Genomic DNA, 15,423 nt, shown 5'->3' with positions numbered 1-15,423 from the left:
AATATGAGCAATAACTATTGTTTACGGGTCCAAACAGACTCAATTTCGCCCTAGGAAGGTCCCATATTAAGCGGATTTGCTAAGCTCCGCCCCTTTTTGACACGTGCACGAAAATTGGTGGAATTGCTCAGCATAAATGACCTATTTGAGGAAAAATAAGCAATTTTAGGAACTCAGGTGAATAAAAATCATATTGAGGTCCATCATCGCCGTATCAGGTACCCCCAAAAGGGGGCGTGGCCTACTAGGCCCCGCCCACTTTGTATAAATAGGTGGATTTTGGAGCTTCACATCATTCATTTATTCATCCTGAAGTGACTTCGTGTGTTTAGAAGTCTTCTCCCCCCTATTTTCCTGAAATTCTATCATTTATTCTTATTATTTGGATTTTTGGATTTTTCTGGAATACGGTAGGAAATTAGGAAATTTCAGATTTTGAGAAAATAATTTTTTTCACAGAATCGTCCAAAACTCGATTTCCAACATTTTGCAGTTCAAATTTTGGGTTTTGAAATCAAAAATATTTGATAAAAACATCTAAAAATGTAAGTATTCTGGACATTCTTTTGGTCAGAACTTTCAAATTTTGAATTTTCAAGTTTCGAAATTATAAATTTAGGATTTACGACGTTAAGTGCTTCACGACTATCCTAACTTAGTTTTGAATTTTGACCTACCAGCCGCGACGCGACCGCAACGCATGGGCCAAATTTCAAAGTCGCTCTATGCTAGTCATGTTTGGGCTCATTTTGAAGCTCGAAAGCTCTAAAATCTTAAAATTATAGTTTCAGAGTGTTTTGGCTAGTGTAAAGAAAGAAACAGCACGCTTTTGAGTTTGAAGGAAAACTTCAAACCTCAATATTCCAGTCAACTATGTCTGGATCAATTCAAAACAAAAGTATTCGTACTCAGCTAGTAGTGAGCTTTAAAATAAGCCCAAAAACGACTAGTCTAGCTTAATTTCGAATTTTGACCTACCAACCGCGACGCGACCGCGACGCAGGAGTGGATCGATTTCACCGGGAATGAATTTAAAGATTTGAAGACATAGAAAGCGATTCGTTTTTTCATTTTTTTTTAATTTTAGATGGTAATTCACAAGGGTCCATGCTAGTTGAATAGAACGAAAAAATTTCAAAATGAGAACCAAATTTTGAAAACAAGTAAGTACTTGAAATGTTCTTAACTTCTGTTTTTGAGCTTTGCAATAAAATTATTAAGGTTTTGGGCATCTAGAGCTTTGAAATGAGCCCAAACACGACTAGTCTAGCTTAATCTTGAGTTTCGACCTACCAGCCGCTACGCAACCGCGACGCATGGCTAAAAATGAACATGAGATGAAGATAGTCGTGTGTGGGCTCATTTTGAAGCACTCGGCGAGAGAAAGCTTCAAATAATGGTTTTATTTCTTAGAGATTGTGACTGTTTTCAGAAAATTAGGGATTTTTTAGTTTCTGAGATTGATCAGGAGAATTTTTTAGTTGAAATTTCCGAATTCGAAGTTGAATTTCAAGATTCTGGACGTTGAGAGCTTCAAAATGAGCCCAAACACGACTAGTCTAGCTTAATTTCAAAATTTGACCTACCAACCGCGACGCGACCGCAACGCATGGCTCAAACTTCAGAGTCAACCAAAGCTAGCCGTGTTTGGGCTCATTTTGAAGCTCTTAAAGAGCTCAATCGAAGTATAGAGGTTTTAAAATGTCTAAATGTGAAAATTTTCAGCTGGATGCAGATGGATGTGACTTTGTAAGGAGAAATTTATGCAACCTGACTTCGTTAAAATTGGATTTCCACACGGATTTTTCACAAAGGTGAGAATTATATTATTATGGATCTTCTTTTTTTGTTGAAAATTCTTTAATTGTTAAATACCAATTTTCCGAGAAAAAAAACGGCTTCAATATGAGATTTTTTTCGGCTTTTGTCCTCGAATTCCCTTAATTTCGGTTCATCCAAATTTTTAGCTTTGAAATAAGCTCAATTAAATCTTCCGGAAATTAACCAATCTTTCTCGCAGTGAATCGAAAATCACATAATCGAACTCAGCTAATTGAGAGCTTTAAAATAAGCCCAAACACGACTATTCTAGCTTAATTTTGAGTTTTGGCCCTTGCGCTGCGGTCGCGTCGCGGTTGGTAGGTCAAAATTCAAAGTTGAGCTAGACTAGTCGTGTTTGGGCTCATTTTAAAGCACACAACGCAAAAATTACGAATATCACATTTTGAGACTTTTTGACATTGTAATTTTGTCTAAAAGTGAATTTTTTAAAAGTCTAAAAAGTGAATATCCCGGAAATCAATAAATTTTGATCGTAGCTTTGAAATGAAATGAAAGTAAAATAATTCAACTTTGTTCGTGGAAAGCTTCAAAATGAGCCTAAACACGACTAGTCTACCTCAATTTTGAATTTTGCCCTACCAACCGCGACGCGACCGCAACGCATGGGTCAAAATTCAAAGTTGAGAAATTCTAGTCGTGTTTGGGCTCATTTTAAAGCTCTCAGCGGGCCTAAGAGGAATATGAAAGTCTCAAAATGTAAAACGTTGTAAAATTTCAGAAAGAGGAAGAAGAAGAGGAACTAAAGCAGTATGGAAATGAAAAGAAGATGGAATACAAGCCTATCTTTTAGGTACCGCATTCCGGACGACGCCATGATCCACACGCCACCTGCCGAGAGACGTGCGCCTAAAAATAACGCTTTATGAGTTTTGAAGGTTAGCTAGTTGAAAAAAAAACTTTCGGAAATCATACCAGAGCACCTGACCTAATAAGGAAGTAAGTATTTAAAACTTATAGTTTTTGCTTTCAAGATTTTAATTGCAAAATGTGTGACTTCGACATCGTAATTTTGCTCCTGACACCGCAATTTTGCCAAAAAGGAAAATTTGAAAATTCTCCGAAAAATTAAATCTTCCGGAAATTAACCAATCTTTCTCGCAGTGAATCGAAAATCACATTATCAAACTCAGCTTATTGAGAGCTTTGAAATGAGCCCAAGCACGACTATTCTAGCTTAATTTTGAGTTTTGAGCCACGCGTCGCGGTCGCGTCGCGGTTGGTAGGTCAAAATTCAAAGTTGAGCTAGACTAGTCGTGTTTGGGCTCATTTTAAAGCACACAACGCAAAAATTACGAATATCACATTTTGAGACTTCTTGACATTGTAATTTTGTCTAAAAGTGAATTTTTTAAAAGTCTAAAAAGTGAATATCCCGGAAATCAATAAATTTTGATCGTAGCTTTGAAATGAAATGAAAGTAAAATAATTCAACTTTGTTCGTGGAAAGCTTCAAAATGAGCCTAAACACGACTAGTCTAGCTCAAGTTTAAGTGTTGACCTACCAACCGCTACGCGACCGCGACGCGTGGCTCAAAAATGAAAATGACCCGAATATAGACGTGTTTGTGCTCATTTTGAAGCTCTCAGTGAGCTAATAACAAATATAAAACTGTTAAAATGTCTAAATTTTCAGGAAGAAGTAGAAGAATTAAACTTTGGGAGGTCCAAAGGCACAAAAACGGAGAAATCATCCTTGGACACGGACACTCATAACCCATTTCATTAAAAAAAAATATATATATATAACTCCGGCGAGTTTTAATCTTAAATTAAAAGTATTTTTCAATAAACTATTTATTCTCAATTTTTTGGTTACTGTAGATCATAACTTAAAAAAAAAATATTTTATTACACATTAAAAAACTGATAAATAATGAGGCAAATACAACACATAATAATCAATTTCAAGGAATTTCGGGCAATTTTTTAGCATTTTTCTGAACATACAAGGGTATATTGCACAGCGTTAAAATATGGTGGGATTACTGTAGATATCCGTTCAACGGTACATTTTTTTAAAAACAATTTAGCACTCTTTTACTTCTCCTGGAAGACATCGGGTATAAGATTTATTGTTGTTGTGGTGGGTAGTTGTTATGATGGTTCATTTGATGCATCATTCTGAACTTTTGGATTTTTGAATTTTTGCAGCTTGGATTTTAAGATTGAGACGTTTTCAGCGACATATTTGGATTCAGCAGCTTAAGAGCTTCAAAATGAGCCCAAACATGACTAGTCTAGCTCAATTTTGAGTTTTGACCTACGCTGCGCGGTCGCGTCGCGGTTGGTAGGTCAAAACCCGAAATTGAGCTAGACTAGTCGCGTTTGGGCTCATTTCAAAGCGTGAACCGCAAAAATTGGGTAAAGCTACATTTTGGAGCCTCCTGACATCGTATTTTTTGCCAAAAAAAGAAAATTTGAAAATTCTCTGAAAAATTAAATCTTCAAAAAAATTTAAAAAAATTAACCAATCTTTCTCGCAGTGTATCGAAAATTATATAATCGAACTCAGCTTATTGAGAGCTTCATAATGAGCCCAAACACGACTAGTCTAGCTCAATTTTGAATTTTGCTCTACACGTTGCGGTCGCGTCGCGGCTGGTAGGTCAAAACTCAAAGCTGAGCTAGACTAGTCGTGTTTAGGTTCATTTTGAAGCCCTTTTCGTTTCAAATTCAACTAACTGGTTTGAATTTTGTTGCTGCTGCTGCATCATCATCAAATTTTGTTGGCTTAAATTTTGCTGGCGATGCATTCTGAAAAATTGAAATATCGTTTTTTTTCGCCGAATTTTTAAAATCTTACTGTTGCATTTGTGGTGGTTGTTGTACTCGTTGTGGTGAGAACGTTGGATAGTTGAAATGTTGAAGCGGTGATTGGTTTGGCATTGGACTTTGGACCATTCCATGATTAATCATTCCAACTGACGGTGGCGTTTGGTATTGTTGGGACATGGGGGACTGGAATCATTGTTTTCATCGTTTTTAGCTCAACGAGGGCTTCAAAATAAGCCCAAACACGGCTAGCCTAGCTTCATTTTGGATTTTGACCCACTAACCGCGACGCGACCGCAACGCGAAGGTCAAAACTCATAATTGAGCTAGGCTAGTCGTGTTTGGGCTCATTTTGAATCACACAACAAAGGAAACTTGAAAATAATAATTTCAATCGCCGGATTTATTATAGAGCAGCTGGAAATTGATCATTAAATTTTTTTTTCGAAGTTTTCAAAACTTTAAATCTTCCGTTAACAAGATTAAAAGCATTATAACAGGTTGAGAGTAGTTTATCTCGATTCAGCTCATTGAGAGCTTCAAAATGAGCCCAAACTCGACTAGTTTAGCTCAGATTCGAGTTTTGATCTACCAATCCGCGACGCGACCGCAACGCGTAGGTCAAAAATGAACTTTGAGCTAGACTAGTCGTGTTTGGGCTCATTTTGAAGCGGTTAACTTTTTAAATTCAAATTTTTAATTTTCAAGCTTTATAAATTTTGTAAATTCCAGAAATTTCGTCTTACCGGATGAGATGAAAATTGATGGGGACTTTGAGAAACCATCGAGTTATTGCTGAGTGGTGTGTGCATTAGAGAGGAATTGCTCATCGAGTTTGGAATTGGAGATTGATAAGAATTGGTTGGGTACTGTTGATGTTGTAGGGTTTGTGGAGATTGGTTCATAGTGGATCCTGAAAATTGAAATTTTCCAGAATAAATGAATTTGAGGTGTTTTTCTGGAGGTGAGAGGTCCAAATTTAGCTTTTGGAGGTTATGAGCTTCATAATGAGTCCAAACACGCCTAGTCTAGCTCGAATTTGATTTTTGAGCTACGCGTTGCGGTCGCGTCGCGGCTGGTAAGTCAAAACTCAAAATTGTGCTAGACTAGTCGTGTTTGGGCTTGTTTTAAAGCTGAAAACTAGCCAAATTCAGTATTCGAAGCCTCACCTTGCTTAGATTGCTGCATGTTCATATTTTGGCCATTTCCATTTTCTGGAAACATGGGTCCGCGTTGTTGAAAGACTTGGGGTTGTTGGGGAAGAAATTGAGGGGTCTGTGCGGGAATGTGATGACTCTGAGAGGAATTCTGACGTTGAAAATTGGGATTCTGACCGAAATTTGGGGCCGGAGGAGGGTCCATATGTTGCAGTGGTTGGGTTACGGTAGGGAAGAACTGTGGAGTAGGGGGATTTGATGGCAAAAATAGGGAATTTTGGATTGGATTTTGAATTGGATTCTGAATCTCGCTTCCTCTCTTCATATCCGCAGATTGGGTCCGCACACGAAGTGAGGCTAATTTCTCAAAAGCGCTCATTGGTTTTTCTGGTTTTTCTGGAATTTCCTGTTTTACAGTGCTGTAGGATTCCAGTCCAGCTGCTTCCTGAGCGGCGTTTAGAATGTCCATTGGCTGAAAACATTCTTAGCTTTTTCAAAATTAAAAAAATTATTCTCTACCTGCTCCATCGCCTCTTGTTTAGGTGCAACTGAAAAACTTGGACCTGGGGTGACTTGAGGTTCCTGGAAATTCTAGAATTCTCATCTCTATGAAACTTTTCGAGTTTTTGATGTTATTAGCTTTAAAATGAGTTTAAACACGACTAGTCTAGCGTAATTTTAAGTTTTGACCTACCAACCGCGACGCGACCGCAACGCATGGGTCAAAATTTGAAATTAAGCTAGACTAGTCGTGTTTGGGCTCATTTTGAAGCTCAATGCCTCTTAAATTCAAAAATCAAAACTTCATAAGACTTAAATAACCAATGTTCGTATATTGGTTGAAAATACTCAAAAAAAAATTTTTTTTTTAAATTTTCAAAAATTTCCAAATTCATTTATTTGGAATATTTTTTGCCTTCACTAGATAAAAACATTTTTTCTGATCTATTGACGTCCTAATCTCCAAAATGAGCCCAAACACGGCTAGTCTAGCTCAATTTTGAATTTTAACCTACCAAACCGCGACGCAACCGCAACGCGTAGGTCAAAACTCAAAGTTGAGCAGACTAGTCGTGTTTGGGCTCATGTTGAAGCTCTCAATGAGCTGAATTCGAAATTCCATGTTTCAGGAAACTTCACCTACCGTATTCTGAGGTACTGTAGTCATTTGTGGTGGCGGTGGTGTATCTTCTCTGCGTCTCTGCGCCTGCTGCGCTCTCATCATCCTTATCTGATTCTCTCGCTCTTCGGCTCTCTTGGCTTCAGCCATTTTTCTCTCCTGTAAAAAAAAAAAATTTTTCTGAGAATTTGAAAGAAATCACATAAAAATCAATAAATCAATAATAACTAATCATGCTCGCATGCCACACCTCATCAACTTTGCTCTGTTGCTCTGACAAAAAATCGACGTCGTCCATGAGAAGATCCTCTTCGAGTCCTTGAAGAGCGTCGGCCGCCTCCTGAATTTTGGGGAAAAATCACGGGACAAAGAAGGCACAACAATCAGTTAAATTTTGAATTTCGAAGATATGAGGTTTAGATTTTCAGATTTGGGAGCTTTTTAGCTTTAAAATGAGCTTAAACACGACTAGTCTAGCTCAACTTTGAGTTTTGACCTATGCGTCGCGGTTGCGTAGCGGCCAAATTCAAATTGCAGCTAGAGTAGTCGTGTTTAGGCTCATTTTAAAGCGCAAAGTGTACTGATTCTAAAAATATATATTCAACTCGATTAGGGCAAAAATACTCATGCTAGGAAGGTTTCAAAAAATTGTGGGGAAACATCTATTGGCGAAAATTTGGGTTCGGAATGCTCAAGGCGTTTTGAAACTTATAATTTTGAAGTTCTCAAGTTATAAGCTTCAAAATGAGTCCAAACACGACTAGTCTAGCTCAATTTCGATTTTTGACCTACCAAACCGCGACGCAACCGCAACGCGTAGGTCAAAACTCAAAGTTGAGCTAGAATAGTCGTGTTTGGGCTCATTACGAAGCGCATAACCTCACAAGCTCAGAAATAATATTCTGAGCAAGTTTAAATCACAAATTCTCAAAATTTTTGATTTTAACAATTTCGAAAAAATTTTTCTTGAATTTTTTCAAAAAAAAAATATGGGATCGGGTTTTCAAAGCTTGCGAAAACCTTGACTTTTGAATTCTGGAGATGCTGAACTTCGAAATGAACCTAGTCTCGACTAGTCTAGCTCAATTTTGAGTTTTGACCAACGCGTTGCGGCTGCGTCGCGGTTTGGTAGGTCAAAATTCAAATTTTTGAAGATTAGGACGTCAATAGATCAGAAAAAATGTTTTGGACAAGTAAGGCAAAACATATTCAAAATAAATGAATTTGGAATTTTTTGAAAATTTTTTTTTCCTGAGTATTTCCAAACAATATATGAAAATTGGTTAATAAATTCTTATGAAGTCTCGATTTTTGAATTTAATAGGTGTTGAGCTTCAAAATAAGCCCAAACACGACTAGTCTAGCTCAACTTTGAGTTTTGACTTACGCGTTGCGGTTGCGTTGCGGTTTGGTAGGTCAACATTCAAAGTTAAGCTAGATTAGTCGTGTTCGGGCTCATTTTGAAGCTCTCAATGAGTGGAGCAAGAATATATGAGTTTTAACACAAAATTGTGGACAATAAGAGAGTTATGAGCAATTTCAGAATTTTTTGGAAAATTTGAATAGCTCATACTTCGCTCATTTTTCAAAAATTTGAAATCAACCACATTTAGTTTTACTCAACTTGCCATGAGTTTTAAAATGAGCCCAAACAAGACTAGTCTAGCTCAACTTTGAGTTTTGACCTACGCGTTGCGGTTGCGTTGCGGTTTGGTAGGTCAACATTCAAAGTTAAGCTAGATTAGTCGTGTTCGGGCTCATTTTGAAGCTCTCAATGAGTGGAGCAAGAATATATGAGTTTTAACACAAAATTGTGGACAATAAGAGAGTTATGAGCAATTTCAGAATTTTTTGGAAAATTTGAATAGCTCATACTTCGCTCATTTTTCAAAAATTTGAAATCAACCACATTTAGTTTTACTCAACTTGCCATGAGTTTTAAAATGAGCCCAAACAAGACTAGTCTAGCTCAACTTTGAGTTTTGACCTACGCGTTGCGGTTGCGTTGCGGTTTGGTAGGTCAACATTCAAAGTTAAGCTAGATTAGTCGTGTTCGGGCTCATTTTGAAGCTCTCAATGAGTGGAGCAAGAATATATGAATTTTAACACAAAATTGTGGACAATAAGAGAGTTATGAGCAATTTCAGAATTTTTTGGAAAACTTGAATAGCTCATACTTCGCTCATTTTTCAAAAGTTTGAAATCAACCACATATAGTTTTACTCAACTCGCCATGAGTTTCAAAATGAGCCCCAACACGACTAGTCTAGCTCAACTATGAGTTTTGACCTACGCGTTGCGGTTGCGTTGCGGCTGGTAGGTCGAAACATGAACTTGAGCTAGAATAGTCGTGTTTGGGCTCATTTTGAAGCTCTCGACGCAAGAGATTCAAATTTTCGCATTTCAAGGAGTTTGATTCTCCACCTTTTCCATTTTGGCTCTTCTTTCAATCTCTTTTTGCACTTGTTCCTCTGCTTCTCTCTTCCTGCGTCGATCCTCTTCCTGTTGTGCCAATAACCGTTTCGCCTGAATCCGATCCTCTTCTTCCCTTCTTTTTCTCTCAGAAATTTCTCGAATTTCCCGCTCTTTTCTCCTTTTTCTTCTCGTTTTTCTCGCTCTTTCCGCTCCTTTTCTTCCCGTTTTCTCGCTTCGATTTTCTCTTTTTCCGCTTGTTTTTCGTGTTCTTTTCTTAATTTTTCTTCTTGTTTCTTCCTATTTTCCTCCTGAATCTTCTCCAGCCTCGCCAATTGCTCAGCCTTCTTTTTCTCTTCTGCCGATTTTTCCAACTTCGAAAAATACTCGAAAAGTTTCACATAGTTCTCTTCCGTCATCTTTTGAGCTTGTTGTATTCGCTGCGACGCAATTGCCGCCGCCATTCGAGTTTGTCCCACGTTCGAGAGAATGTTCTGGAAAATTATCAAATTTTCTCTCAATCTAGAAGATTTCTTATTTTGACAGTATTAAATTTGAATTTAGCTTTTTCTGTGCTTCAAAATGAGCCGAAACACGACTAGATTCGCTCAATTTTGAGTTTTGACCTACCAAACCGCGACGCGACCGCAACATGTAGGTCAAAACTCAAAGTTGAGCCAGACTAGTCGTGTTTGGGCTTATTTTGATGCTCACATCACGAAGAGAACAAAAATAACTGTCTTAAGCACTTTGCTTTGATAGATTCATCAAAAACTGGAAATTTTCAAAATTCATAATCCAGAATCGTCCGGTAATTGGTTTGCGTTAATCGCAACGATCCAAAACGTGCATATTTAAACTCAGCTTATTGAGTGCTTTCACATGAGCCCAAACACGACTAATCTAGCTTTATTTTCAATGTTGACCTACCAAACCGCGACGCGACCGCAACGCGTAAGTCAAAACTCAAAGTTAAGCTAGGCTAGTCGTGTTCGTGCTCATTTTGAAGCACACAACATGGCACACTCGAAAATTGCTATGAAAATTGTCTTGTTCCGACTAATTTGTTGCAAACTAGAAGAATTGGAAAATTTCAAAAATTCCACAATATTGAATCTCCCGAAAACTGTTTCACACGAATCGCAACATGTTGAAAATAGTATATTCCGATTCACCTTATTGAGAGCTTCAAAATGAGCCCAAACACGACTAGTCTAGCTTAATTTTCAATTTTGATCTACCAAACCGCGACGCGACCGCAATGCGTAGGTCAAAACTCAAAGTTGAGCTAGACTAGCCGTGTTTGGCCTCATTTTTAAGCGCACAACATGGGAAACTTAAAAATCTCAATTATAGATAACTGGTCTTAATAGATTCGGTGCAAATTGGGAATTTTCCAAAATTTCAGGATATATGTAGAACCTTCCAGAAACACGGGACACATTAATCGCAATGTGTTGAAAGTTATATATTTCGATTTAGCTCCTCAAGAGCTTCAAAACGAGCCCAAACACGACTAGTCTACCTGCAATTTGAATTTTGACCTACCGAACCGCGACGCGACCACAACGCGTAGGTCAAAACTTAAAATTGAGCTAGACTAGTCGTGTTTGGGCTCATTTTGAAGCTCTCAATCTCAGAAGTCTAAATTTTTGAGTTTCACCCGGGTCCCAGGATTACTGTAGCCGCCTACAGTACTACTCACTTTAAACATTGTCATTTGACTCGCCATTGGAACGCCACACGAGTAAACAGCAATCACTAGGAGCGTTAGCATTTCCTCTGATATCGGATATTTCGACGAATCGCAAATTTCAGCAGTCTGAACATTTGTAGTTTTGGAGGGGATTACTGTAGTTGTTGGGTTACTGTAGTGAAATGAGCAAGCAAGCAACAAACTAATAAAATACAACACATTTATAGCGGGTTAAGGGCCATTTTTGATGATAATTTGACAGAAAAAAAGTGGGCGGGGCCTAAAAAGGGGCGGAGCTTCACAAGGAATACGAATAAAAGGGTCATGAAATTGAGATTGTTCGAGGTAAAAAAAGAGGGAAAAAAAGTGAAAAAATACCGTAGTAATTTGAAAAAAATTGGAAATTTTTTTTGAGATTTTTAAGTCAAAAATCGATTTTCAAGGCTTTAAAAAAGCTGAAAATCTTCAAAAAATTGTCTGAAAATCTTCATTTTTTCAGCTCAAAATCCATCATTTTCAGGCCCATTTTCAGCCTATTTTAGCTCATTTTTTCTAGAAAAATCTGGACAATTTTCAGCCATTTTCAGTAAAATTTTTTTCCGAAAATTTGTCTTAAAATCGCCATTTTTCAGCTCAAAATCCATCATTTTCAGCCTATTTTAGCTCACTTTTTTCAGAATTTTCAGAATTTTTTGGCGAAAAATCTGGAAATTTTCAGCCATTTTCAGCAAAATTTCAGCAAAAATTTTTGTCAAAAATTTGTATGAAAATCGCCATTTTTCAGCTCAAAATCCATCATTTTCAGCCTATTTTAGCTCACTTTTTTCAGAATTTTCAGAATTTTTTGGCGAAAAATCTGGAAATTTTCAGCCATTTTCAGCAAAATTTCAGCAAAAATTTTTGTCAAAAATTTGTATGAAAATCGCCATTTTTCAGCTCAAAATCCACTAGTTTCAGCCTATTTCGGCTCATTTTTTCTGAAATTTTTTCGGGGAAAAATCTGAAATTTTAAGCCAAATTTCAGCCAAAAAAAACCATCACCAAAAAACCACCAAAAAGCATTAAATAAGGGAAAAAAGTGCATGAAAAAAACCATTCATCACCAAACAGCCACGACAACGAAAAAATTCCAAAAATCTACAGTAACCCAGTTTTTGTTAAAAATAAGCAATCTGCTGAAAAAAAAACCAAGTTTTAAAGCTCAAAATTGCTCATTTTCAGTGCCCAAAAGAGGATTACTGTAGATTTCCAGGGGATGCATTAATTAGAGGCTAATTAGTCAGGCTAATTAGTCTTAATTGGGTAATTAACTACTACTCACTGTCGAATTGCCAGTCGCCAGCACGTATTTCCCCAGGTATACCTGGAAGAATTGAGACAATTTCGGGTTTTTTGGTGATTTTTTGAAATTTTTTTTTTTTGAAAAAATTGGAAATTTGGGGGCGGAGCCTAAATTTTCAGCATTCTCTAGAATCTATTTTTGACGATTTTAAGCCATTTTCGGGCCATTTTTTTAGCTCTTTCGACGATTTTCAGCCTAAGTTTAGGTCATTTTAGACGATTTTTGGGCAATTTTGGACCATTTTAAAGCCGAAAAAAGCCAAAAAAAAGGGGCGGAGCTTAAAAAATTGGGAACTTCAGAATTTTTTGAATCAATTTTCGACGATTTTCAGATCATTTTTAGTCCATTTTGGACCATTTTAGGCCGTTTTTTAGTCATTTCAGACCAATTTTCAGCTCAAAAACTCTCGAAAAATCTCCAAAAGGGGCGGGAAATTCAAAATTCAAAAAAAAGAGAAAAAATGATAGAATTCAAAATGGCGGACGTCCAGTCATTCTTCTGGCTTCAGATGACGTCGTTATCTCCTCCACTATAATGTCATCGTCATCTTCGAATTTCATTACCTGAACCAGTTGATTCATCGCTTGGAGACGTTGCTTTGAGGCGACGTCTTCTGAATTTTTCGATTCAGAAGACGTGGTGGGTTTAGAAGACGTCGCAGTGACTCCAGAACACGTCGTTGTCGCGACTCCTGGAGGCTTCGAGAAGATTCCAGATGACTTTACGGCGGCCGCTCCAGAGGATCCATTTCCAGAGGGCGTTGTGGCTCCTGAAGGCTTTGAAGGCGTGACGATAGCTCCTAGTGGTTTAGAAGGCGCTCCAGATGACGTCGGCGCTCCAGAAGGCTTGACAACGATTCCAGAAGACGTCGTCGTCTTTTTCAGCGATGGAAATCCAGAAGTTTTGGAAAGTGTATATTTGACTGGGGATGAAGAAGGTGTTTTCAGACCCAACGATGGTCGACCGACACCACGTTTCAGCACCGAACGGGTGAAATCTGAAAGAATTGAGCTACAGTAATCCCGGGAAACACATGAAATGGAGAAATTTGAACTTTAGACATCGAGGGCTTCGAAATGAGCCCAAACACGACTAGTCTAGCTTGATTTAGAGTTTTGACCTACGCGTTGCGGTCGCGTCGCGGTTCGGTAGGTCAAAACTCAAAACTGAGCGAATCTAGTCGTGTTTAGGCTCATTTTGAAGCACACAACGAAAGAAACACGAAAATTACAGTTTCAAACACTTTGGTTTCATGGAATCATTGAAAATTGGAGGTTTCCCAAAATTGAAATTTTTGAAACGCCCAGAAATTTGTTAAAATTTAGAATCGCAACGTTTTGAAAGTGATATATCTCAACTCAGCTTGTTGAGAGCTTCAAAACGAGCCCCAACACGACTAGTTTATCTCAATTTNGAGTNNNGACCTAATCACCCGCGACGCGNCCNCAACGCGTAGGTCAAAAAGTCAAAATCAAGCTAGACTAGTCGTGTTTATACTCATTTTGAAGCTCTCAACGAGCTGAATCGAAATATATCACTTTCTCACTTTCAACAAGTTCCGGACATGAATTAAGGTGTTTTTAGCCGTTTTCAGCTACTTTTTCGGCCGAAAAAAGACCTGAAAACCGGCTAACCATGAAGCTCGCGGTTCAATCCCCTTAGAGACGGTTCCTCCATTCCGTTCGGCCATTTATTTGATATTTCTGATTCTGGACCACTTGATGCTTGACAATCGCCTCGTTCGCCTGCCTTAATCTCGATTTCATCGGCTCCTCGACGGCCAAAAACGATAATTTCTGAAGACGTCGACAGATTTCGATGTAGAATTGAATCTTGGTGATTTTCTCCTCTATGACATGATGGAGAGTGTCTATTCCCGTCACTGCGACGTCCAGCTTGCCATTTGCCAGGGCATAATCCACTAGATCTTCGAGATACGGGTGGATGGCGGCGCTGAAGAGACAAAAATAGAGAAATTAGCGATTTTAGGACTAAAAATCTGGCATTTTAAGCTCAAAATCGCAAATTTTAAGCCAAAATAGACCATTTTTGTACCTGCAACGGGCCTTTTTTGACAGTTTACCGGCTATTCTGACCATTTATTCTGCATTCTTGAGCTTTCCGATTTTTCAAATGAAGCAAAATATCACTTACAGTACTGGCTCCGAGAATTGAAATGTGTAGACGGCGTCGTCGGCGAGGCGGCTGAAAATTTAATGAGTACTGTAGCAGCTACAGTAATCCCGGGAAACTTGTAAAACCGAAAAGTTTAAATTTCTTAGGTTGTACGCTTCAAAATGAGCCCAAACACGACTAGTCTAGCTCAACTTTGAGTTTTGACTTACGCGTTGCGGTTGCGTTGCGGTTTGGTAGGTCAACATTCAAAATTGTGCTAGATTAGTCGTGTTCGGGCTCATTTTGAAGCTCTCAATGAGTGGAGCAAGAATATATGAGTTTTAACACAAAATTGTGGACAATAAGAGAGTTATGAGCAATTTCAGAATTTTTTGGAAAATTTGAATAGCTCATACTTCGCTCATTTTTCAAAAATTTGAAATCAACCACATTTAGTTTTACTCAACTTGCCATGAGTTTTAAAATGAGCCCAAACAAGACTAGTCTAGCTCAACTTTGAGTTTTGACCTACGCGTTGCGGTTGCGTTGCGGTTTGGTAGGTCAACATTCAAAGTTAAGCTAGATTAGTCGTGTTCGGGCTCATTTTGAAGCTCTCAATGAGTGGAGCAAGAATATATGAGTTTTAACACAAAATTGTGGACAATAAGAGAGTTATGAGCAATTTCAGAATTTTTTGGAAAATTTGAATAGCTCATACTTCGCTCATTTTTCAAAAATTTGAAATCAACCACATTTAGTTTTACTCAACTTGCCATGAGTTTTAAAATGAGCCCAAACAAGACTAGTCTAGCTCAACTTTGAGTTTTGACCTACGCGTTGCGGTTGCGTTGCGGTTTGGTAGGTCAACATTCAAAGTTAAGCTAGATTAGTCCGTGTTCGGGCTCATTTTGAAGCTCTCAATGAGTGGAGCAAGAATATATGAATTTTAACACAAAATTGTGGACAA

The 15,423-nt window shown here is 38.0% G+C and overlaps 1 protein-coding gene across 1 annotated transcript in view; it reads right to left on the bottom strand.

Moving 5' to 3' along the window:
* Positions 1 to 3,911: 3,911 nt before the first annotated feature.
* The window catches only part of Cbr-pqn-80, a gene marked incomplete at both ends in the record, with an annotated part of 18,261 nt that continues 6,749 nt past the window's right edge, over positions 3,912 to 15,423 (bottom strand). The window contains 13 exons of the mRNA XM_045243488.1: positions 3,912 to 3,963; positions 4,525 to 4,596; positions 4,646 to 4,800; positions 5,361 to 5,527; positions 5,784 to 6,243; positions 6,916 to 7,045; positions 7,142 to 7,231; positions 9,316 to 9,797; positions 11,009 to 11,125; positions 12,321 to 12,362; positions 12,905 to 13,338; positions 13,976 to 14,294; positions 14,501 to 14,546. Of these exons, the coding sequence (XP_045096962.1) occupies positions 3,912 to 3,963; positions 4,525 to 4,596; positions 4,646 to 4,800; positions 5,361 to 5,527; positions 5,784 to 6,243; positions 6,916 to 7,045; positions 7,142 to 7,231; positions 9,316 to 9,797; positions 11,009 to 11,125; positions 12,321 to 12,362; positions 12,905 to 13,338; positions 13,976 to 14,294; positions 14,501 to 14,546 (2,566 nt within the window). The remainder of the gene's footprint in view (positions 3,964 to 4,524; positions 4,597 to 4,645; positions 4,801 to 5,360; positions 5,528 to 5,783; positions 6,244 to 6,915; positions 7,046 to 7,141; positions 7,232 to 9,315; positions 9,798 to 11,008; positions 11,126 to 12,320; positions 12,363 to 12,904; positions 13,339 to 13,975; positions 14,295 to 14,500; positions 14,547 to 15,423) is intronic.

The sequence above is a fragment of the Caenorhabditis briggsae genome (genome assembly GCF_000004555.2).
Source record: "Caenorhabditis briggsae complete genome, chrIII, whole genome shotgun sequence".
NCBI lineage: Eukaryota > Metazoa > Nematoda > Chromadorea > Rhabditida > Rhabditidae > Caenorhabditis > Caenorhabditis briggsae.
This window is presented reverse-complemented; position numbering and strand designations above follow the sequence as displayed.